The sequence below is a fragment of the Maylandia zebra genome, linkage group LG17 (assembly GCF_041146795.1).
Source record: "Maylandia zebra isolate NMK-2024a linkage group LG17, Mzebra_GT3a, whole genome shotgun sequence".
NCBI classification, from domain to species: Eukaryota; Metazoa; Chordata; class Actinopteri; order Cichliformes; family Cichlidae; genus Maylandia; species Maylandia zebra.
The window spans coordinates 17,293,116-17,318,608 of NC_135183.1; the positions used below are offsets into that span (position 1 = coordinate 17,293,116).

Sequence of the window (25,493 nt, forward strand, 5' to 3'; positions counted from 1 at the left end):
AAGCACATTTAAGCTCTGTTAAAAACTGAAACTCAATTAGTTTGACTCCCACTGCAAGCTGTGACGGATTTGTCTGAATGACTACAGATCTCCTCTCTCATTTTCTGTGCATTTTAGAGAGCGTTGAGCGGTCACTGGCAAATTGTAAACTACAGAGTGAACAAAGTGTTACAGTGAGTGAAGTAGTTTGTTTTCTCAGTCTGTTCTGCAAGGTCTTCGCCTATAGCTCTTACAGGTGTTCTGATTTAAAGGAAGCTTCCTGTCCCCACACAGAGGTTAAAGGTCAAACCTGAATGAAGATCCAAAGGCTCTGAAAACACAGAGGCCATAGAAATGACTCTTTTCCTCCAGAGTCATCGCCTTCACTCGAAGGATGAGCTCAACCCCATCTTTGCTCTCTCACTGCTCTCACACTTTTTTCAGGCAGTGGCCGAGGTTGCAGCTGAGCACTGAGTGTGTGTGTGTGTGTGTGTGTGTGTGTGTGTGTGTGTGTGTGTGTGTGTGTGTGTGTGTGTGTGTGTGAAATATATTTATATGAGTGTACATGTTATGTAACTTCCTCATTGCATTGTCTCTCCTGCTCCCAGCGTTTTCCTGGCCTGTGCACAGCAGAGCAGAGGGGATCAGAGTCCTGTTGGGGGGCTGCAGAGCTCATCTAATCACCTCAGCCGATTCAGAGCAGGCTTCGCAGCCTTCCTGCCTTTTGCTGTTAGTTTTAGTGCCAAAAGCTTCAGTAATGTGTCCACAGCTGAGCCTCATGGTCACATATTTGCTTCTGATGGTCGTGTTGTAATTGTGCTAATCACAGAGCGCTGTAATTAGATGTGCTGCTACAGCCCCACTAATACTTCCTGTGTTGCTTTTCTGTCATGCAAAGTCTTAGACGCCCGCGGATTTCGTACATTTATTAAAAATAGAAACAGGATAATGTAAATACTGCACACAGTATGTGTGTTATCTGAATTTGTGGGACAGTGGCTCAGATTAGTCAGGGGTGTCTTTTTAGCATCTCTCGGCTCTCAGTGAAATGAGATGTCAGTCAATCTGACAGCTGCGGATGGGTATTTTTGCCGGCATGCAAAGTTTTTTTAATCTCCTCCAAGTTTTTGAGGGCACAGCTTAAACTTCAGGCTCAAATACTGGGAAAATGTTCAAGGTCAGACAAAAGATGGAAGAAAAAAGAGTGCAGTGACGGCTGCTTCCTCACATCCAGACATCTGAATCCACGTGTCTAATTTTCTGTGCCAACAAAATCCTTCAAGAAGAATATCTGTTCATAGTAAATAAGGCTGCAGTACATGTGTTATATAAGACACTTTCCATCCGATTTTCAATTGTCCACCCAATATGATCACATAAAAATATAAATAAAAAGTCACGATGGACAAACACAGATACCGCTCTCCATGCTTTTATTCCTGGACATTATTACAGCAGCTTTGCATATTCAGTGTTCATAAAAATCCTTCTCTCACACTGTCCGAAACAAGCTGCTATAGCTCCTCTTCCTTGACTTTCTTCTTATTGGCTGCACTTGTAAACAGGTTTGGACTGCAGGTGGGTGGGGCTTCTGTGCCTGAGATGATCATGATATGGATAACCTGTCTCTGTGACATAATTCAGAGCAAAGAGTAGAAAAAGCTGTGCGAAACTGAGTATTCAGAGCGCTCTGCAGCATGAACTTTTGTTCACAGGTTTTACTATCTCTGCACTGAGCTCATTATTGGAGGCTGAATATATGACAGGAAGTAAGGAGAAGCAGGATAGGTCCCACATAATCTCAGGAGAGAGCTCACCTGACCTCTGAGCTCAGTGAGCTCTGTCCTGGTGATGATGGTCAGGTCACAAAGGAGCAGGACGCAGAAAAGATTTACCATAAGGTTCCCGTATGGTTTCTTTCACAATTAAAGCATTAAAGCATAATTTCAAAATAAAATCAACAGGACAAGCTCGAAATGACTGTAGGAAAACATCCATAAAATAAACAAATGTGAAAATGGGAATGCTCATTATGGTTAATTATGGTGATTCACTACAGTATCTACTGTTCTCATGACTAGAAAAGCATTTTTTATCTGCTAGATTTGCCCAGAATAAATCTGTTAATGCGTTTCTCACTTATAGTAATGGATTTGGTTCAGTAATGCCTAACATCGAGGACTTCACAGCAAAAAGCACAGATTACTTTTCATTGAAACTATCCAGCAGGAAACTGAAGCCCGTATCAGATTTTCAGGGATTTTTTCATGGATCTGTGGATGACACTAAGCCCCCTCCTCGACACTGTTTATTCAGCTGCCAGCAGCAGACGGCTTCCCCTAATTGGGAGATCGGCCGCCAGTTCACCAGATTACAGGACGACGGCGGTGCTGCCAGAGTTTATGACGCTTGGACGGTGTCCCGGTGCTACGGTTATATCTGGCTAATTGATGCATCCAGCAGAGCAGTTTAGCCCAATAACAGCAAACAGCACAGGAAAGATGGGAATGTAGATCAGAAGTTTGTGACCACCTGAGAATCAGTAGATTGAGATTTTGTCCATTTTAACTGTGTTTTACTTCCTTTAAATATATTAAATATATTTTTATGTCTGTCAAGTCTGGTCCCTTTAAATAGTGTCAATTTTGTCTTTCTCTATGAAAAACAATTTAATATTGTTTATTCACACCTTTATTTAAATATCAGTGGATGTAGAAGTATTAGGCTGACCTTTGTTGAAATCATTGATGAATTGATGATGGATATTGATATTGATATTAAAGTGGAGTTTGGCATCTATTTCTCTTTTATTCCATTTTCATAAAAGGTTTTTCTGTGACATATAAACTGAGTTTCAACAACAGCTTTAAGGTCATCAGGCCCACCCCAACTCAGAACAATCAGATAAACCAGAACTGGATCTCACCTGGGCCAGCGTTCATAACTCAGGTCCAGATCTGGCCCACAAGTTGGGGAGCGATACTACAGGGAGTGCAGAATTATTAGGCAAATGAGTATTTTGTCCACATCATCCTCTTCATGCATGTTGTCTTACTCCAACCTGTATAGGCTCGAAAGCCTACTACCTTTTTTTTTTTTTTTTTTTTTTTTTCTAAATGACATCAGAAACAGCAGTATGCGACATTACGTGATGGCAGAGCTTCAGTTCATCCTTTGTCATTTTTTTTTTTTTTTTTTTTTTTTTTTTTTTTTTTTAAATAAATAGGACAGGGGGAATGAATGAGAGAGAGAGGGGGAGAGAAAGAAAGAAAACCAAAGGGGAGAAGAGACGGTGAGAAGGGGGGGGAAGAGAGAGAAAAAAAAAAAAACTCCTGGGTCACCTGTATGGAGAAAAAAAAAAAAAACAAACAAACAAAAACAAACAGAGGAGACAGCAAACAACAAAGAGCAACATAATAATAGAGAAAACAAAGCACCATCACAATAAACTAGCTAGTCATAGATATCAGTATTTACTAAGTAATAAACGATATTGTGCAGCACGCAAGATAGACAGCGCACAGTGTGCTTTGAGGCAGCAGCCAAGAAAGCTTTAGTCCGCGTCTGTGAATACCCATGTGTGCATACCTGTGTGGATCAGCATGCTTGCATTCCAAAGGTTTCTCCATGTAATGATCTGCTAGGGAGTGTGGGGGGGCCACAGCCCCGTCCTCCAGGGTGTGAAGCGGGTATGGAGGAGATCAAAACTCCAGACATCCAGAGGCCCCCAGAACACAAGAGACCATGGAAGACCAACAGAGGGGCAGCCGCGCCACTGTCCCAGTAAGAGCTGAGGAGAGTCCCAGATGAGGGCTCGCCCAGCAGCCGCGGAGCAGAAGTCAGGGGGAGTTGCAGTGACGCGCCCGTGAGCTCCGCCGGCCCCCAGCTGCGCCTGAGTGACCGAGCCCTAGGCCGAGAGGCCGGGGGCACCCCACCTCCAAAGGGGCCCGAGCGAACCCCAGGCCCCAGGCCCCGACAAGCGGCCGCCAAGGAGTGAGCCGGTGTGTACCCGGACGCCCACCCCCAGACACAAAGAACCACCAACACACCGACACCTGAGGGAGTCCGCCACCGGCAGGGGAAGTGGTGGTGGGTGGAGATAGGCCTCCAAACCTTGGAGGGCCTGAGGTGTCCCCAGAGAGGTGGCGTCTGATACCCAACCTGACATATAGACACAGACATACAGGCACACACAGACACAAACATCCATTCCCACCCTCATGCTCTCATATGCACTCACTCCACACTCAACCAACGTGGAGACAGACATAAAGAGACGCTGTACACACAATCACACTCCCCAAGCGTACTCTACAAACCGGGTCTAGGTACCCTTGCCCCTGGAGGGGGGAATTGCACCCAGACCCAGGTGGTGTTACCCTTTTCCCTGCGGTGGGGAGAGGCAGACCACCCCGACTCCGCAGCAGCAGGGAGGCCCCACACCCCAGACCGCAGTCGGACGGCCAACTCCTCCTACTAGCCCTCCCGCTCCAGCAGGCCGCAGAGAATGGGGGTGGGAGAAGACTCCAAACCTCCCTCCACCCGCTCATTGTAGTGTTGATGCATATGTGTTCTAAGGTGCAATTAAAACCCAGGAGGGCATGGAGCTACCTGCCAAGGAGCAGCAGGTAAGCGCATAGTCCCTCCTGCTAACCCTCAATGACTAAGTGTATTTAAAATTGAGAGGTGGGCAACGACGTCAGGGGTGAGGTATACACCCTGATGGTGATTTGGACTCCGTGATTGTGCCCACCCCCAAGATCCTATATGTATGTGTAATGAGAGTGTGAATAATGTGAATGTCTAAGTTGTGGGATAAAATTGAGGCAGAGGCAGCCAGAAGGGGACAGGGGGGGGGGGGGGGGGGGGGGTAGCCTCCTCTGCACCCTGGTGACATACCCCCACTCCAAGGCCCTGCATGTGTGGGTGGTTGTGGAGGAGCGGGAAGAGGGAGCCTCTTCCCGCGAAAAGCCTACTACCAATTAAGCATATTAGGTGATGTGCATCTCTGTAATGAGAAGGGGTGTGGTCTAATGACATCAACACCCTATATCAGGTGTGCATAATTATTAGGCAACGTCCTTTCCTTTGGCAAAATGGGTCAAAAGAAGGACTTGACAGGCTCAGAAAAGTCAAAAATAGTGAGATATCTTGCAGAGGGATGCAGCAGTCTCAAAATTGCAAAGCTTCTGAAGCGTGATCATCGAACAATCAAGCGTTTCATTCAAAATAGTCAACAGGGTCGCACGAAGCGTGTGGAAAAACCAAGGCGCAAAATAACTGCCCATGAACTGAGAAAAGTCAAGCATGCAGCTGCCAAGATGCCACTTGCCACCAGTTTGGCCATATTTCAGAGCTGCAACTTCACTGGAGTGCCCAAAAGCACAAGGTGTGCAATACTCAGAGACATGGCCAAGGTAAGAAAGGCTGAAAGACGACCACCACTGAACAAGACACACAAGCTGAAACGTCAAGACTGGGCCAAGAAATATCTCAAGACTGGTTTTTCTAAGGTTTTATGGACTGATGAAATGAGAGTGAGTCTTGATGGGCCAGATGGATGGGACCGTGGCTGGATTGGTAAAGGGCAGAGAGCTCCAGTCCGACTCAGACGCCAGCAAGGTGGAGGTGGAGTACTGGTTTGGGCTGGTATCATCAAAGATGAGCTTGTGGGGCCTTTTCGGGTTGAGGATGGAGTCAAGCTCAACTCCCAGTCCTACTGCCAGTTTCTGGAAGACACCTTCTTCAAGCAGTGGTACAGGAAGAAGTCTGCATCCTTCAAGAAAAACATGATTTTCATGCAGGACAATGCTCCATCACACGCGTCCAAGTACTCCACAGCGTGGCTGGCAAGAAAGGGTATAAAAGAAGAAAAACTAATGACATGGCCTCCTTGTTCACCTGATCTGAACCCCATTGAGAACCTGTGGTCCATCATCAAATGTGAGATTTACAAGGAGGGAAAACAGTACATCTCTCTGAACAGTGTCTGGGAGGCTGTGGTTGCTGCTGCACGCAATGTTGATGGTGAACAGATCAAAACACTGACAGAATCCATGGATGGCAGGCTTTTGAGTGTCCTTGCAAAGAAAGGTGGCTATATTGGTCGCTGATTTGTTTTTGTTTTGTTTTTGAATGTCAGAAATGTATATTTGTGAATGTGGAGATGTTATATTGGTTTCACTGGTAAAAATAAATAATTGAAATGGGTATATATTTGTTTTTTGTTAAGTTGCCTAATAATTATGCACAGTAATAGTCACCTGCACACACAGATATCCCCCTAAAATAGCTAAAACTAAAAACTACTTCCAAAAACATTCAGGTTTGATATTAATGAGTTTTTTGGGTTCATTGAGAACATGGTTGTTGTTCAATATTAAAATTACTCCTCAAAAATACAACTTGCCTAATAATTCTGCACTCCCTGTACTTGGGCTGCCTCTGAATAAAATGTATTCATGTAAACCAACTGAAAAAACAGAAGTGGCCCTAATCCCAATTTACTAGGAGCCTGTGCCAATTCGCACATCTATCTCCCTCACACACTGTTAAAACTGATGACACTTGTTGGTTCACCCCTGTTTGCAGTGAAGGATGTCATCAGTGCCACATCAGTGTGAGAAGCTGACCCACGTCTGCATGAGGTCTCAGCCTTTAAAGCAGAGACAGAGAGAGATTTTCAGTGTTCAGGCAAATATGTATATTTCATGCTGGCTGATGAAAGTTACATCATACCACTGAAAGCTTAAGAACAGGTACTAAAAACATTATCTGAAGAGCTTTGAGTACTTTCTACTTTTCTACTATTTACAGTCAAATTAGTGTCTCAAAGCATATTACACCAATCTGACAAATCCTGTTATTCTGTCTTTGAACAAAGTGAGACATAAAGATGTGTTAGTTTCAGAAAATACCGTCCAACTTCTATAAAAGCATGAAACGTTCAATATCCAGCAGCTCTAAAGCAGTATAGTATTGAAGGTGTTTATTAGCCTAGAGCCAAATTATTAAAAGACGTCTGATCTACAGTGCTGTCAGGCTTTGGAGAAAGAGAGAGGGCCCAGATGGAGGAAAACTAGACCAGTAAAGCTCATTATGAGTAAAATGTTAACAATCTGTGCTGCACAAAACCTTCATCACCATCACCAACGATTACCAAAACCCCCAAAATATGAAGACTACTGTGACAGCTCCAGGACACGTTTGCCTCAGCTTCGCACGTCTTAATGTTAGCACAAAATTCAAACATTAAGACTTTAAACGGTGGAGTCCAGAAAATAGTGGGCAACAGCAAGGTGGTTACAGCCATCTTTTATATACAGTCTGTGATTTCATGCCATATTTTGTTGATGGACATCTGGCTTGGCTGACATTTATATTTCCTTGAGCTACAGAAATGTTCATGTCTATTATTGATTATAAACAGACTTTAAAACGATCAAATAAACAAACAATTAACCTCTAGAAGAAGTGTTCAAAGATATTTAGCCATCATTCAGAGCCTTTCTTTAACAAGCAGCCAGGAGTGCACAGAGGAGATGGTGATGAAGGCTGTAATTACCCAGTGAAATCAGATGAAAGTAATAAAGGATGCAGGCTAGCATGTGCATTGGCTTCTGGTCGACTGCGTCCAGATGCTGCACTGTTGGCGGCGTGTCGGTGTAGGTGAGGCCATGTGGATCTGCAGGACAGATTTTTGTCCTGCAGCTTTCTGGTTGGTGAAAGGTTCGCACAGCAGAAATTATGCTAAACGACCGTTTTCTCCATGAAAAAGGCAACTATCATCATGGCTACAGAGGCCTCAAACGATGGCGAGTGGAGATAAAAATGGATAAACAGAAAAGTTACATAATCTAACTGGATTCAGGCAGCGAGGGGACCTGGATCGTTCACAAAGGTCAGCAGAAGAGCCCCTGAAATGATTAAAGGCAGGAGGGGGCAGCTGATGGATGATGAGGTTTGGAAAGTTGAGCCAAGATGATTAGGTAGAAAAAAATGTCTGCATATCAGTGACTCAGGGAACATCTCCTTGATTCTTTTATCCTCTGGATAAATATTCTTTATCCTGTTATTGAATCAGAGCCTGAAAAAGAAGGTCACTGAGTCACAGCATCCATTTACGCTATGAAAACAAGTTGACTGTATAATCAATCACTCAATCAATTAATCAATCAATCAATCAATTCAACATCTAAGGCCGACATTTTCTGCTTCTCTTTATTTCCTGTATCTCCTGCAGTAAGCAGGAAAGCACAGGAGCCCCACCAACCTGCTTTTCTGTTTACTGTCACCATCATCTGTACCATAACACACACTGAGCATGTGTGAAAAGGGCTTCCTGCTCCTACCCTTCACAATAAAAGCCCTCAGTATGTATACAACATGTAGGTTTGCAGAAGTGAAGAAGGTTTTTGCTGATAAGCAGATGAGTAAAATGAGTTACAGAAGGATGGTGAAGCAGTTTACTGCAGAGCCAAGTTTAACTTTAGTTTTACCAGCTATGAAATACAGGATTCAATATTTTCTTATAGGAATTGTATTTTCCAGATAAAATCATATTTTTTTAAGTTCTTGGAAGCTAATTTCTATTAGCCCAAAAATGATCAAAGAACTTCAGTATCAGATATTGATATTAATTATTCAAAGCTGCTGTGGAGTCAAAAACACACAGCTGGAAATAATCAGAATAATTCAGCTTTACATTCAGTGTAAAATAAGTAAGTAGGTAAAGTTTATTTATTAAGCGCTTTTCATAGACAGGTAGTCACAAAGCGCTGCACACAAAGATTAAAATAAACAGTACGATAAATAGCAAGATGCACAATATACACAATATAAGAGGTTAAATGTAAATTAAAAATGTAAAAAGCGTTGGTCAACCGAAGGCTTGTTTAAACAATAAAGTTTTTAACTACTTTTTAAAGGATTCCACAGAGTCAAACAAACGCAGTTGTAGAGGTAGACTGTTCCACAGCCTTGGTGCCACAGACTGAAAGGCTCTGTCCCCTTTCATCTTCAGTTGTGTTTGGCGAGCAACCAACAAACTCTTAGTCTGTGAGCGGAGACAACGAGCAGCAGTGTATTTTGTGAGAAGTTTGGATAAATAATCTGGGGCTTGGCCATGTACTGCTCTGTACGTTAAAACAATAATTTTAAAACAAATTCTAAAATCTATTGGGAGCCAATGTAAAGAACATAAAATAGGAGTAATGTGAGCACGCTTGCGAGTTAGTAGTCTGGCTGCTGCGTTTTGTGTAGCTTGGAGGCGGGAAAGCGATGATTTATCCAAGCTGGTAAACAGGGAATTACAATAATCTAAACGCGATGACACAAATGCATGGAGACAGAGATTTTACGTGTGAGTCAAGGCCCAGAGAAGAGTCAAATATTACTCCAAGATTTCGAATATTTGGCTTAGCAGAAGGACAGAAAGGGGCAAGAACCTGACTGATTTTAGAATATAGATCAGAAGGAGCTATGATCATGGTCTCTGTCTTGTTCATGTTTAAAACAAGGTAATTGTTAGAAAGCCAGTCAGAAACCTGAGTTAAGCACTGGACTAGGGTGGACAGCCTATCCAGCTGATGAGGCTTAAAGGACATATATACAGCTGAATGTCATCAGCATAGAAAGGATAAGACAGATCATTAAAAGACTGAATAATGCCAGCTAAAGGAAACATATAAAAAGAAAATAATAATGGACCCAAAACTGAACCCTGTGGAACCCCGCAGGTTAGGGCAGCAATGTTAGAGGAGAACCTGTCAGTCCTAACAGAAAAGGTCCTACCTGATAAATAGGAAGAAAACCAGTCTAAGGCGGTGCCAGATATACCAGCCAGAACTTTCAGCCTGTTAAGTAGGAAAGGTCACTTTATTCACTCGCACTGTTGACAAGAAGAACATTGAAACACTAAATTTAAAGGCTAATTTTATCCAAAGCAAACAGACTTTCACAGTCCTTCATTCCCGCAGAAGGATGATCTCGGACAGCTCTAAGATCACAGTAACACCCCACATACCCCAGCTCCACAGTTTGATTTTGTCTAATTCCTGTGTCTACATGACGACTATCGAGTACAAAGCCGGCTCTGAAGAAATGGTTCCTATGTTTGCTGTGGATGACCCTCACTGCAAATCCATGACTGTGAGTCAAATGTTCTCATCCAACATCAGCAGCCAACATTAGGTATAAACGGTGACAGCGTTGTTTTAAGCAGTAAGTAAAGAAGGGTTTCTCCTCCAGCTGCTTTTCAGGCTGTCTCTCACAGGCAGACAGTTGTTATGATGTGCCAGTGATCATAAGGCCTCATAAATTGGAAGTTATTACAAAGGAAATGGAGAAAGTGATAATGCAGCCATTAATACTCATTTAGATGCTCATTGTGCAATGGTGGAGCTTGAATCTTAAAAAATGTACCTTTTTATTCTGATGCCAGAAGCAGAAAGTTCACTTCTGGATTCTCTCTATAAAATTGCCTCCTGAAAAGCTCGGGCAACTGATTGGTTAGCTGAACTGTCAGAACTGAAGTTTACCTTATATGGTCTCATATTGAATTCATAATATGTGGGGCTTAATATGCTTAAAATGAAATGCTATTTTCACATGTACAGCAACCAACCTGCAGTTCCTGAGTTCCTCAGTCCCCAATCCCATGTTAAAGCTTCACAGCCGAAATAAACATTATTACAGCCTGACACACAAATGGTTTTCTCTCTGTGGATAATTTCTCCTTTCATAACAACAGTTTTAAGATAAAATTGTATTAAAGCTTAAAGTTTGGGTTATTAGGGGCTTGGCCTCTTTGACTGACAGTTAGATGGTGATGCCGGTGGCATGAACTGCTAGCTGTCTTTAACTGGACCTCTGGACCGTGTTTGTGCTTGTTGGAGCCTTTTGGAGCATTTTTAATGACATCATGTGACCAATAACATGGCTGCTGTGAGGTTTCTGTAAGTTCCAGTTTTGGTTCACATTGAAGTTCTACCTTAAAGTCGTGAACTCTGGGTAGTGACTGATAGAATGAAACCAACCTGGGTTACGTCAGATTCACATGTACTTGTCTGTAAGAAAGACTTTACTAAACACGTAGGAGCTTCTTCTTTCTGGAACTCTGCTTCTTCAGCATGTGGATCAAATAAGCAGACAACACGCTTTCACTCCCAAAGCGTAACATTTTATGCTAGGTGACAAATTGTCTGTATATTACACTTTCAGCCACCCAACAGGTCCCTATATTACGAGTTCAGAAAAATGAGGAAACATGAGAACCGTTTGGAATGAATCTACACATGTACTTTTATTTTACTTAAATCACTTTGGAAAACACTATCTAACATGATTAAGGTGGTGGTTAACAGTTATGGTTAAGGTTAGCGATAATGTTAGGGTGAGGGCTGGAATACAGGGCTGGAACATGTGTTATCGCAGGAGCATCATTCTGTTTGCACAATCCAGCACGCAGCATAAGAACACAAACCATCACCTTTCGCGTTCCCATGGAACGCCTCGGGGCGTGACAAATCATCAGTATATTCCGCGTCGGGAGTGAGAATGGGCTGGAGCAGACTGTGAAATTGAACTCGAATGTTCAGTGGTCAGCTACAGAAATGAGGAGCTTTGGATTTAAACTGCTCTCGATATTTGAGGTAACAGACGCAACTACTAATAGAAGGCAAGATATTGCTGACTAAACTAAAGGCTGTGTGGGAAATGTAATAGAGTATTATGTAAGCATCCATCAGCCACAAACTGATGCATGAACAGCCAGTAGTTCTTTCAGTTGAATGTGCTTTAGGACATCCACACGGATCTCGTAGTGTTGCTTCTTTGTGATGGAAGCAGCTGAGGTGGTTCAGACGTTATGAAGAGCCTTTCTGTGCTCTCCCAGCTGGGAGGAGACCCCGGGGTAGACCCAAAACTCTCAGGAGAGATTATATTTAACTCCTCTGGTCTGAGAACACCTCGGGATCCCAAAGGAGAAACTGGAAGGTGTTGCTGGGGAATGCGACATCTGAAATATCCTGTTTAGCCTGCTGCTGCTACCCGACTTCAGACAAGCTGAATATAACTGACCGATTCAGACAATATTCTCCTTCAAACTAAACGATGTGGTGGTTTCCTTGTGTGCTGTTTTTGTTTGCTGGACAGGATCAGGCCAAAGGAGGAAGCTGCTTTATAATTAGGGATGCAGATTTTGTGATGTGCAGTCTCTCCTAATTTTGATAAAAACCTCTATAAATATCTAAAGTGGACTTGTTTGGTGCATTAAGATGCCCCCATCGAACCTCCAGCGCTCCCCGGTTTCCCAGGAAAAATGTGCAGGAAGCTCCCAGCTGCTTCAGAGATAATACCCAAAGTGACAGCTGATGGCTTCTCGCCTGCAGACTCCATCTGTGCACTGCCACTTTTACCCAAACTAAAAATAAAAGATAACAAATCCCCACCTTCCACTGAGGGAGGTGGGAGCTTGAGTCCAACTGAACGACAGGAAGGCAGAGCATGAATGAAACAAGTGAAAGTGCTTTCCGTTTAATGTTTGCCTTCATCTTTAAATATTCAATATTAATATTCATCTTTAAATACCGGTCTTAGTACATGAAGACAGTGATGTGTCTTTTCATCATTTGGAAGCTGTAAGTCTGACAAACTGTTGGAGTCATTTTAATTTTAAATCTACCTGGACACTGGCTCAACAGTTAAGTTGTCCAAAAAAGTCATGATTTTAGTTACCGTGTTCAGTCTGCCCCATATCTTCACAAAGACATCCCTCCTCTGCGGTAACTCTCACACTAATCTGCTCTGAAACAGCTCCAACTTGTCCTTCCAGCAGGTCAAAGGCAGCGTTTTGTTTTCCCAGCATAAGTCTTCTGTTTTTAACACATCAGAGGTTACATGTCACAGGCTTTGTTTCCAGACTCTTAGCTTTAGCATGATGATGAAGACTTCCATGTTCACTGCAGAATATTATTAGCTGTATTTTTAGCTGAGTATGTTGGGGAAAAAACATGCTGGGATTCAAAAAATATTTAGAGTAATGATGTAATTATCATGTTTGCCTGAATAATCAATCATTTTCTTAGGACACTTGAAATAATTTAGCTGTGTTATGAAACATGATCCTAAACTCGGACTCATTCTTGGACAGATGTTAAATAAAGACACTCCTGTAGGAACAGGTCAGAAGGGGGATTCCTCCCAAAAAGTATGAAATGAAATGAAATAAAATCCACAGCGAGTATCCTGGTGTGTGGTTAGTATGCTGATTGGTTGAAACGTGCGCATGGATAAGAGAGGACTTGAAATGAAAATTCACCACAAATACGAAAAATAATGAAAGATCCAAAAAAAAGCTCAGACAGGCTGATTAATTTCTTTTCACGCCATCATAAAGAAATTCTTTCTCTACTTTCACTTCTGTTTTCTCTGTGGGTGGAGCTAAACAACATAACCAACAACAAACTACTGCCCCCTGTTGACAGTACAGCACAACAACATGTACACATTGGTCTGCAGAGCTCTTTATAGGATCAGCAGGGCCACACTTGCCCTGTCTCAAAAGTATTTGTGTAATTTCTCTTGCTGCCTGAAGGTGGCAACAAAAAGCTCTAATCCTGTTTCTGACACATATCTCTTCCTGTTAAAAGGGAGATTTCCCCCCCACTGTTGTCAAGTGCAGTATAGTATATAATCTAAAGTGTCACTCAGGTGACTATGACTTTGTTGACTATATTAAAGACTATATTCATATTGCATCCGAGCATAAGTCGGATGCAATATGAATATAACCAAAATTCGTGTATATTTAAATAATATAGAGTAGAAGTTTGTATGCTTTGTTTTTAATAGACAAAAATAAAATTTAATTTAAATTTAAGATATAATTGAATTTTTGTAACTTGAAATTTGGCATCAATCGGACTCCATACCGAGGAGCGTGGTGCTGAAAGGACAGCTCCCGGCGACATGACTGTGCCTCACGTGCACACTACTGAGCATGTCATTACATAAAAACTCTTAAAATGTGCTCACGTGTTCTCACCTGGTATGCTGATGCTCGATCTCTCCAGACGGTTTCTGCTCTGTCCTCTTTTCTTGGCTGTTGTTCCCTCAGTTTAAAAAAAAATCCCAAATGTTCTTTATTTAAAAGTTCAAGGCTGAGGTCCCCCCCAAACCCTCTCTGATTTAAACAGAACCTGAGTGAAGGAAAACAGGTGTCTGCATCTCAAAAATATACTTTTGTTTTTCTACAATAAGAGCAGCCTGTGGGGAATATTTACACGTCTGCTGCCAGTATAAACATCACAGTTGGGAAATTATTATTATTATTGTTATTATTATTATTATTATTATTATTATTATTATTATTATTATTATTATTATTATTTGTTGTTGTTGTTGTTGTTGTTGTTGTTGCACTACTGAATGTGGTCTGCGTCCTGCATTATATACACAGTCTGGTTGGTCCCGGTAATCCTCTCACTGTGTCAAGTAATTATTCCGAGTCGTGCTTGTCCCTGATTATCTGCAGCATCTGATGTCCCACTTCCCTCTAATTCATCCATGAGTTAGATTTGATGCTCTGCAGGTGTCCCTGCTTTATTAAAGGGCCTCTGTGTTGCATCACATGCGCTGCAGCTCGTTCATAACTCCGCACTTTTAACTGTCGTGCTTACCAGATGATGGGGATTAAAGTGTGCTTTTTATAAACCAACCCTCTTAAAACTTTTCAGGATTGCAATGTGTTGATCCTCCAACTGCAATGTGCAAAGACTTAAGAGCCCATTAATGGGGTTTATTCTACACGACTGTATCTGCTTTAAGCCCAGGTGTGCTCGTGCACGGCTACAGGTCCGTCTCCCGCGTGTCCAGACAGAACGCGTAAAGGGATCTCTTGAAGTCCACGCTGCTGTTTGCTTTGATGTTCGTTTTCTCCACCGAAGCGCCCGCCTCGTTGTTCTCCACATCCTGAGACTTCACGGACGCTTTGCTGCCTTTGCGCTTAAGCTCGGGGCTCTCTCTGCCGCTGTTGGGCTCGTCCTTCAGGGAGGACTGATCCTGGTCCGTCTCCCGGTGGTAGAAGTAGTTGAAGTTGGACACGATGACGGGCACCGGCAGCGCGATGGTCAGCACTCCGGCGATGGCGCACAGAGAGCCCACGATCTTCCCCCCGACTGTCACCGGCCTCATGTCACCATAACCCACAGTTGTCATGGTGACTACCGCCCACCAGAAGGCGTCGGGGATGCTGGAGAAGTGGGACTCCGGCTCGTCAGCTTCGGCGAAGTACACAGCGCTGGAGAAGAGGATGACCCCGATGAAGAGGAAGAAGATGAGCAGGCCAAGCTCGCGCATGCTGGCCTTCAGAGTCTGGCCCAGGATCTGCAGCCCTTTGGAGTGTCGAGACAGCTTGAAGATGCGGAAGACCCGGACCAAGCGGATGACCCTCAGGATGGCTAGAGACATGGCCTGCTGACCGTTCTGGTGCTCCTGGCCCTGCTGCTCCGCCAGCTCAGTGCCCACGGTGATGAAGTAAGGCATGATGGACATGATGTCGATGATGTTCATGATGGTCTTGGAGAACTCGGACTTGCTGGGGCACGCAAAAAAGCGCACGATGAGCTCGAAGGTGAACCAGATGACGCACGTGGTCTCGATGATGAAGAAGGGGTCGGTGAAGGTGAGCGACGGCCGGGGCGCCGTGCTGTTGTCCAGACGGCTGGTGACCGCCAGCTCCCTCTCATCCCTGAATTCCGGCAGCGTTTCCAGGCAGAAGGTGATGATGGATATGGTGATGACGATCACGGACACGATGGCGATGCCACGGGCCGGGCTGGAACTCTCCGGGTACTCGAAGATGAGCCAGACCTGCTTCTGGAACTCGTTCTGCGGCAGCGGCTTCTCCTCCTCTTTAATGAAGCCCTCATCCTCGCGGAACCGGTCCATGGCCTCCTCCCCCAGCTGGTAGAACCGGATCTCGTCCGCAAACACGTCTATGGACACGTTGACGGGTCTCCGGATCTTTCCTCCGGACTGATAAAAATACAGTATCCCGTCGAAGCTCGGCCGGTTCCGGTCGAAGAAGTACTCGTTCCGGAGCGGGTCGAAGTACTTGATCCTCTTAGCGGGGTCTCCCAATAAAGTGTCAGGGAACTGGTTGAGGGTACCCAGCTGGGTCTCGTACCTCAGACCCGCGATGTTGATGAGCACCCTCTCGTTGCTCTCCGTATCCATGTCCATGTCCAGCATGTCCTCGTCGAACAGGTGGGGACTGTGGTCCGCGCGTAAAAGCGCATCCATGGCGTTCTCGCTGCAGCTCAGAGTGTTGTTCATGTCATTGATCTTCCAGGGGCTGTGCGGCGGCTGCGGGCCGCCCCGGGTGTTCAGCTCCTTGCTGTAGTCCTCTCCCCGCCCGCCTTGAACGAAGCCCGGCTGAGGGACATCCAGCGCGTTCCGGCAGCTCTCCTCGGCAATGTTGCCTCCACCTCCTCCTCCTCCACCGCTCCCTTTTGCGCCGCCGTTCTCAAAGCTCACCAAGGCTATCTCCATCCCGCAGCCATCCACAGTTACAGCGCGCAGAGCAGGAGAGACTTGTTGATCCTGAGCGCGAACATCCTCCAGGAAACTCACAGAGAGGAGCAGCGGGGGAGACGCAGCTCCTGCAGCTCCTACTCAAGGGACCGCATCTGTGGAGGGTCTTCTGTTCTTCAGGCTCCGAGCCGCCGCACGTCTGCGCCAAGCGGACGGGAAAAGCGCACAAAAGGAGAAGAAGACCCGGATGATACACAGAGAGAGGGAGAGAGAGAGAGAGAGAGAGAGAGAGAGAGAGAGAGAGAGAGAGGCAGCAGTGATCACTCCTGACGTCAAAAGTGTTGCTCGACCTGCTGCGCTCTCCTCTCTCTCTCTCTCTCGTGGGGACAAAGCGCGCGCACTGACCATCTCATTTTTTAATATTCACTTTCATTTATTTGGATTTCTGCGCAGGGGACAGTCCGCGCGCACGTGCAAACAGCGACGGTTTAAAAATGTCACTGAAAACCTCAAAGATCAAAGTCTGATCCAACACAACATGACGGTTTGTGGCAAAAAGCCCACATGTCTCACCTGCGCGCTCCCACCCGGTACACACCTGTGAGCTTGTCAGGCAGTGTGAATGAAGAGGTCAAAGGTTGCGAGCGCCACAGCTGCCCAAGGACAGAACAGAGTCAGTATTTCAGTGTTGGAGAAGAAGATACATGAAAACTTTTTATTTCCATGAAGTTTGTTTTGTCTTGATTTATAAACCTTTGCTCCTGTTTCCTGTCACTCTGACCTCTCCCTGTCAGCCATCTGTGATCTCCTTGCATGGTTCCTAATACAGAGACAGCCCAACTTGCTTGCACACTCAGCCTGAAGCCGCACCTGTTTGCGGAGGACAGCGACCATGAAATTCCATCTGAAACCACACGCTGCTGTTCCTCTGCCGGCCACCAGGGGCACCAGTTGTGAGCCAGTCCTCACAAAGTCCTGTTAACATAAACATACTGACAGGCTCATGCAGAAGCTGTTTTGGTGTCTGTATATAACCCTTAACAAGAGTGAGGATTGGCATTGACTAACACTACCTCAGATGACCTCGCTGGTTTTTGTGGACACAAATCCATGCTTCAGTTTATTCTGAAAAACAGAATAAACTGAGATGCTGTGAGGTCATGTGGTGATTTCTTTCTGTCATTTTGTTTTTATTTTCACTCCTTACACAACATCAGACCTTCCTTTGTGTGTTTTGCTGCCACAGCAGCACACGTGTGCAAGCTTTCAGGTCTCCTTATTGCGCACACATCCATCTCCTTACAGTGTGAGCATAAAGGCTTGCTTTCCACATGGTGGCATCCATGGACTCGCGGCTTTCATGCGTGCCTCTTTGTTTCCTTTATGCTCGTGTCCTCTGCTGCTCTGCTGCTGCTGGCTCGGCCCTGGGGCCACACTCTGCCTCATCCTGCTGGCTCTGAAGGAGATGGATACATCTTTTCTTTAAAACACAAACTCATGTTTGTCTGCACATATAGAAACATCCCCATCAGTCCACCACTGCTGGTCAGCTGTTACTTTATGGTTGAAGTGAGTTCTTGTACTATCATGTTTGGATCTCATGCAGCCATGTGAGTCTTTATGTCAACATTGTAATTATTAACCAGCAACAAGCTGGAGCATCATTTTCTGTTTTTGCTGTAATCATGAAAGATCCTTGTTTCTGTGTTCTGTGGAGTTTATTCTGCGTTTAATCATCTTTTTAATCATTATTTTTGTTGGTTTTATGAGAAATTCATGATAAGTTTGAATGTTTTTTTTTCTTGTGCTTTTCAGTATCTTGCTGTTGATGTCTAGAGAACTTCAGTCACTGCTCAGCAATATCCAAATAAAATACAAAACTGCCCCTCAAACTTCATGGATGGTATTCTGGTCTTCTGAATAGAAGAGAAGATGTTAACTTAACCTTACCGGTTAGGTTTCATTCTCTCAGTCACTACCCAGTGTTCATGACTTTAGGTTCACTCAGCAAAACCAGAGCTCAGATTTCCTAGATGTTGTGTTAGTACAAAAACCTGAAGGCAGCCATATTATTGGTCAGATTATTCATTACAAACACCCCAAAAGGAAACTCAGCTTCATGTTTCAGACACAGGTGTTGATTTCTGGCTCTTATAGTATAAAAAAGCTACACGCAGCACAACATTTAAGCAGTATTTCCAATCAAGGCAGCAAATTCAATTTTATTTATACAGCGCCAAATCAAAACAGTCGCCTCCAGGTGCTTTATATTGTAAGGTACACCATACAATAATACACACAGAAAAAACCCAGCAATCATATGACCCCCTGTGAGCAAGCATTTTGGTGACAGTGGGAAGGAAAAAAATTCTCTTTTAACAAGAAGAAACCTCCAGCAGAGCCAGGCCAGTTATTGTGCAGGGTCGCTTAAGCCAACCAAAAAAACAGAAAACTGTGTCTGACATTATCCTACTGCTTTTGTTTGAATATAATTGGCGTGTCTCTTTTTATGAGCGACAGTATGCAGACGTGATTAGACTGAGGATTCTTGATTGTACTGTCAGGGTGCGATCAAGGTTCCGGTGCTATTTATGGTTGAATGGTTGAAAAACAAAACAGTGCAAATGTTTCATAAGAAATAAGATCTCTGGTTCTACGTTAGGTGAACATTTTAGACATAAAGGAAAAGCAAACGTAACAGAGCTTCATATTCAGGCAGTAACTCAGATTCGGGGAACAATCTGATCTGGTAATATTTTGGCAGCATTTGCAGTGCCTCTGTCAGTGCGATCCAGGGTGGCTGTGGCTACAATGTAGCTTGGCATCACCAGTGTGTGAATGTGTGTGTGAATGGGTGGATGACTGAATGTGTAAAGCACTTTGGGGTCCTTAGGGACTAGTAAAGCGCTATACAAATATAGGCCATTTACCATTTTACCATTAATAACAAAAAAAAAGAAATAAGAAGAATACAAACTGCAGTCACCTAAGTTAAATTCCTGGTTTTAAGAAGCATTGCCACTGAGACCCCTCCTGCTACCTCACCTCTAATGTAAGATCTTTAACCGAGTACTGTTCAGAGTGCACCGACTGAACATCCAAAATCCTACAAAGGACACGTAGATGCACGCCGGTGGACACAGAGAGCCGGAGCGCTTGTTTCTAAAAGCAGAGGAGGGCGACCTATTTAAAAGGTTAGTTTCTCAGCCCTGTGGGTGGATTAGCAAAACAAAGCATGAGCACTATATTTATCCGTTTCCTTATCTAATGCCGCAGCCTCATCATGATAAGAACTTTGTGCATCTCCCCGCCCCTGGATTAATGCACTGTTCTCAGACTCCTGCAGCCATGAATAATATCCCACCATCACCCATCCCACTGTGTGACTGGCCACTGGCAACACAGCGATTTCACGCACTGGATACAGCCATTAGGAGGTTTTTACAATAAACTTTATCATGTTTGTCATGCGGGCGCTCCAAAAACATGAAATTGTAGCTGGATGCTGTGAGGTATAAAATCGGGGGGGGGGAGCAGAAACAAACAGGGACATGAGAAAAGAGCAAATGATTAGCACAGAGATGAGAGATTATTTTGCTGCATCCTAATGTGATGTTCACATGTGTCTGATCTGCAGGTTTCAGAGGCCCAGAGGGAAGGAGGGCTTTAACTGTGTTCTATTATTATGAGAAATCTTCTCCTAAGACCTGTGGTCATGGCAGCAGGTGCAGTCACAAGTGCTACATAAAGAATATACAAACACTGGAGTGGTTGTGTTTAAATCTGAAAGCTCTTGGTCCAACCTTATATCCTGACACCATGAACATAACAAATTCTGCACCTGTCCTCATCGAACAGGTGGGGACTGTGGTCCGCGCATAAAGGCGCATCCATGGCGTTCTCGCTGCAGCTCCAAGTGTTGTTCATGTCATTGATCTTCCAGGGGCTGTGCGGTGGCTTCTGGTTTTAATGTTATGCCTCCACATGCTGACCTTTAAGCATAATTATATATACATGTGAAAATGTTAAGGCCAGGCTGCAGGTGTGTAACAACACATCAAAAGAAAAAACACGTATAAATAACTACATCACGTAAACAACTCAGTTTGTTCTGCTGCCCTACCCTGAGCCCGAGGTCACTAAAATAAAAATAAAAAATCCAGCCAGTTTTCCGTCTTGTGTTTTACTCAGGTGTGTATGAGCCAATATGAATGTCTCTGTGAAAAACCAAGTTGGCACAGGCTGGACTTACCTGGGTCCGCTCACTTTGGCAAAACACTCGCAAAACACAAAGATGTTCTGAAGGAAGTGTGCAGGAATCATCCTGTGAGGGACATGAAGGCACAAACCTTTCTGGCATCAGCTGCTGACAGATTTCAGGTGCTGAATAAAAACCCCCATCACACAAACAGCTCCTGCATGTGAGTGTGGTCAGTGACTGCTCCTTCGGGGCAAAGGAAGGAGAGCAGATTCATGTAGTTATATAAACTTTTAATTTTGTAGTATTAGCTTAAATAAAAAACAAAAACAAAAAAACAACTGAACTGATTATGTATTTTACAGCAGATTTTTTTCATCCTCAGCTCCAGTTCATGTGTAAAAAACAAAATGGCTGCTTTTAAGGCCTGAGGTGTGCAAACTCTGAACTCCGAGATGGAAGCATCCTGCTGTGTTACTGACGGAGGTTCAGTCACAGAATGTCCCAAACCTCAGCCATCCTGATGAACATGTGTAGGAGTTGGAGCTGAGTCCCACTCTGCGGTACTCCAGGTCCTGTTACTAGCTACACAGGGAAACGGTAACCATAACAACAGGTAACCACTAACAACCAGCAACCATAACGACGGCAGCTCACAAATTAGCTCTCTAATTACAGAGACACAGTTCAGAGCTTCTGCAGCTGATAACAACAACATAGCTTCTTAAAAAAACTGCAGACACGCATCAGGTCTGCAGGTCAGCCACACAACAAAGAAGTTCTCATTTAAACACAGCAGAGGCACAGAGACAAGCAAATCTACTTTTAAATACCAGAGAAGCACCGGTTTTTCATCTGTTTAAAGATCAGTAAGTGTTACAAGGATCCAGAGGCTGTGAGCAACTTGTTGTGTGCATACTTTGGTTCCATCTTCTTTTGGACACTTCCTCTGCTCCAGTCATTGGAGAAGAAGGGGCAGACACCTCCAATGGCTCCTCTGGGGGACACTGAGGCCTTCCTCAGACCTAAAGGACTGGTTGTTATTTAGTACTCCTTTTCTGCTCTGCTTCAGCAGCCAGAGTGGTTTCTATCTTACATTCACCCCAATGAACCCATCAGGAACAATTTGGGGTTCTATGTCCAGCCCAGTGGATCGAACAGCCTGCTCTAGCTCCTATCCCAGATCAAATCACCATGTCCTGTGTCTGCTCCAGCGTCTCCTCCCAGTGCCTGAAACACCTCACCTAGGACTTTGGTTTCTCTCTGTTTCAAGTTCCTGCCTCCTCCCATCAGCACACAGTATTCTTATTCTGGCATCTGTGGTTAGGTCCACACCTGGAAGACTGACCAGCCTTAGCTAAAATAATGCTACAGCAGAGAGACAACAAAAAACCCAACAAACTTGCAAACAATTAAATTTTGTCCAGTTATTTAATAAGAGGACTGAGAGATAACAAACCCATCACAATAAAGGAGATAACAACAGTGCTGAAGAAATGAGAAAAGCTCAGTGGTGGGCAGGTGACCATAAGCCACATGATTGGAGTGTGGCAGCTGGAGTTTGAGTCTGACCAGCACTCACTTTCCTGCCTGTCTTCACTGTTCTGTTATCAAATAAAGGCAACAAAAGAAACAATCAACTCGAGCATTATGAAACAAAAAGGACACAAAGGATGAAAACACCCCAAATAAATGCCAGAGCACAGCTGGATGATTCACCCTCCAGCCTATGAACAGCAGATAACACCTGCTTATATCTACAGCTGCAGCTCTCTGATGCTGACTCTGTTATCACGTTATCATGTGTTCATATGATTATTGTTCTTTGGTTTGTTGCAGGTCAGGGTAGATCGGCCGTCTGATTGGTGCCAGTCATCAAAGTACTTTCTGTCCCCCTGACAAAGAAATGAAGGTCACAGAGAGGACACAAAAGCATGCAGAGCATCAACAAAACAAACCAGAGACCAACATTAAATGGAGGAACACCTGAGGACAATGAAGAGCACAAACAGAGAAAATGATGAAGGAAAAACACAAAACTACTCCCCTTCTTATTTCTCAGATTGTGCATGTTCAGTTCCTCTCCTCGACTCCTCCATTGGGCTGAAGGAAGAATGAGAAAGATGTGGGAACAATCAGCGAATCAGAGGCAACAGGCAAGAAAGACAGGAAGTGGAAACCAGGAGACAGACAACACGAGAAACAGCTCAAAGTTCTGCGTTCTTCCAGAAACATTTATCTGCGTGGGTTCTTCCAGACACAGAACCGTGTGTGTGTGTGTGTGTGTGTGTGTGTGTGTGTGTGTGTGTGTGTGTGTGTGTGTATCGGTACAGTAGCAGAGAAATGTCAGATTCAGTACCCATGTGGAGACGAGCAGCACACTGCTGGGATGACAGTAGGCCTGAGTCAGACTCTGCAACACCTGAGGGAGCGTCACCAACCTCACATCACCACATCTGTGTGTGTGTGTGTGTGTGCACGTGTGTGTAGGTTTCACACGGAGTGCTTGCATGTGTGTGTGTTAAATATATGTGTGTGTGTTTATAGGCTCAGGGCTGCATGCAGAGAGTGGCGTGGAGGGGGGAGCACTGTGATGAGTTTAAGAAGTCTTGACAGCAGATGCCTGCATAATAACGCAGAGAGAGGACATGTGCAAGCAGGAAAATCAAGGACACCACGTCATGCGTGCCACTCATTTAAAGTAACAGTTTCTGTGGCGGCTTAGAGCGTGCACGCAGATTATGTGCAGAAAAGGCTGCAGATGCTGCTAAATGGATTTGGAAATCAGTGCTGAGAAATATAGCCGAGCAGGGATTTAAAGAGCTGTGTGTGTGTGTGTGTGTGTGTGTGTGTGTGTGTGTGTGTGTGTGTGCTTGGTGGAGGTCGAGGCAGCGTTTGTTAGTATGATTGGTTTGGTGAGATTTGTCAGCAAGCCTGTGAGCAGATGCTGATGTGTAGGAGGAGGCCAAGTTCAGCTTCAGCCCAAACAGGCAGAGCGTTTCAGGCTGACGATGTAGCTCATTAAAACAGAGCTGGAATCCTGGAATCTGGAGTCCAGGTCCTTCAGGATGCTCTGCACTGTGGTCTGAAATTCAGTCTGAGATCATTCTTGCAGAAAAACTGACCATCAGCGTCAACATGGCAGCAATTTAAAATGGATTCCTATCTATCTGCCTCCTCCTCCTGTGTGTGTCTGTGTGCACGCTTGTACTTCTGTCTCTGTGAGGACCAGTTTGCGTGCTAAGGCATGAGAGTGCACATCACAGCGCTGAGCTGGAGTGGACAGAGGATGCTGCAGCAGAGCGAGGAGGAGCGTGTTGTTTTGCATTTGTGATGCAAGCTGATGCTGAGGCGTGATGTGATGTTCTCTCAGCACACCGGCTTGCACAGAAAGGGCTGCTGGATATTTACCTGGCGAGGCTGCAGGCGCACTGATGATGATGATGATGATGATGATGATGATGATGAAGATGAAGTTGAAGATCAGCCCTTACCTCTGCTTCACTTCTTTTCTCCATTTGAGCAGAAATGTCTTGCTGGGATGAAAAACTTTGTTTGATCTGCTGGTTCGCTTTCAGAAAACTCAAAGCTTTAAAATCCACAATCAGCTAAGCTTAAAACAAATATTAGCTTCATAAACATAATTAGAGGACACTTTCATGCTCAATGCTTTAAAACCAAGAGCTCCTGTAATACTAATTTTTAACATTTAAAAGCTAATGAGCGTTCCCGCTGCTCACAGGTCAGTGGTTCACATCAGGGTTTCATTTCTTCTTTTGCACCTGGTTCTGGATTCATACCTGGAACCCGGAGGAATCGTTTTTTCCTGCAGGAATCATTCCACTCAAAGCTCATAAAGTGCTAAAACTTTAATCATGGAGAAGTAAATAATGTTGGAGCTAAAGTACTGAACATTTGTCTAGGAATTCAGCACAGTTTAGGAAAAATCATCAAAACCAAGACAGAAATAATCAGTGATAGTTTAAGATTAATTACAGAAAATATAGTGCTGTCAGCACTAATGACTTTTGTCAGCACTAATATATATCTATATATCTATATCTATATCTATATATATATAGATATAGATATATATAGATATAGATATATAGAAAAAGGTGACTGCGACTGGAGGAGCTGTGGGCCAATCATCAGTCTCCACTGGTCACGTATTGCACCTCCAGCTTTAACGTGCACCCTGGGTAAACCCCATCATACACACACAAACACACACACACACAGGGTGAGGGCCTCCCCTCCTCCATCCCACCCACCTCAATGTGTCTGCATGTGTTCAAAAACCCTTGGGGATGCAAAAAAAAAAATCTGTGCTTGTTCACAGCAGCCTACACAGGATATTAACCACACACACACACACACACACACACACACACACACACACACACACACACACACACACACACACACACACACACACACACAGACACACAGACACACACACACACACACACAGAGTCAAATCTACAATAATTCAACAGAGGCTGCAGGGGGGAAGAGAGGGGATTACAGCCTCAGAGAAATAATAACAACAACCTCTGCTGCTCTCCACAGACATCAGAGTCATAAAGGAAGTGCAGGGAGGAGAGAAGAGAGGAGGGAGGAGAAGAGGGAGGAGGGATAAGGGAGGAGAGGAGGGAGGAGAAGGGTAGGACGCCACCTGAGATGGATCGGTGTGATGGAAGGGACAGAAAACTGATTGTGTCGAGGGTTTTTTAATTGACAGCTGTCCATAAGCCCCCCCACCCCCATTACCACCACCCTT

General features: G+C 44.4%; 1 protein-coding gene across 1 annotated transcript in view; it reads right to left on the bottom strand.

Annotated features, from left to right (window-relative positions):
- Window positions 1-16,775, bottom strand: part of LOC101481697 (potassium voltage-gated channel subfamily A member 5) — a 53,715-nt gene extending 36,940 nt beyond the window's left edge. Inside the window, exon 1 of the mRNA XM_004564881.3 lies at window positions 14,024-16,775. Within this exon, the coding sequence (XP_004564938.1) occupies window positions 14,827-16,530 (1,704 nt within the window). The 5' untranslated portion in view covers window positions 16,531-16,775 and the 3' untranslated portion in view covers window positions 14,024-14,826. The remainder of the gene's footprint in view (window positions 1-14,023) is intronic.
- Window positions 16,776-25,493: the final 8,718 nt, after the last annotated feature.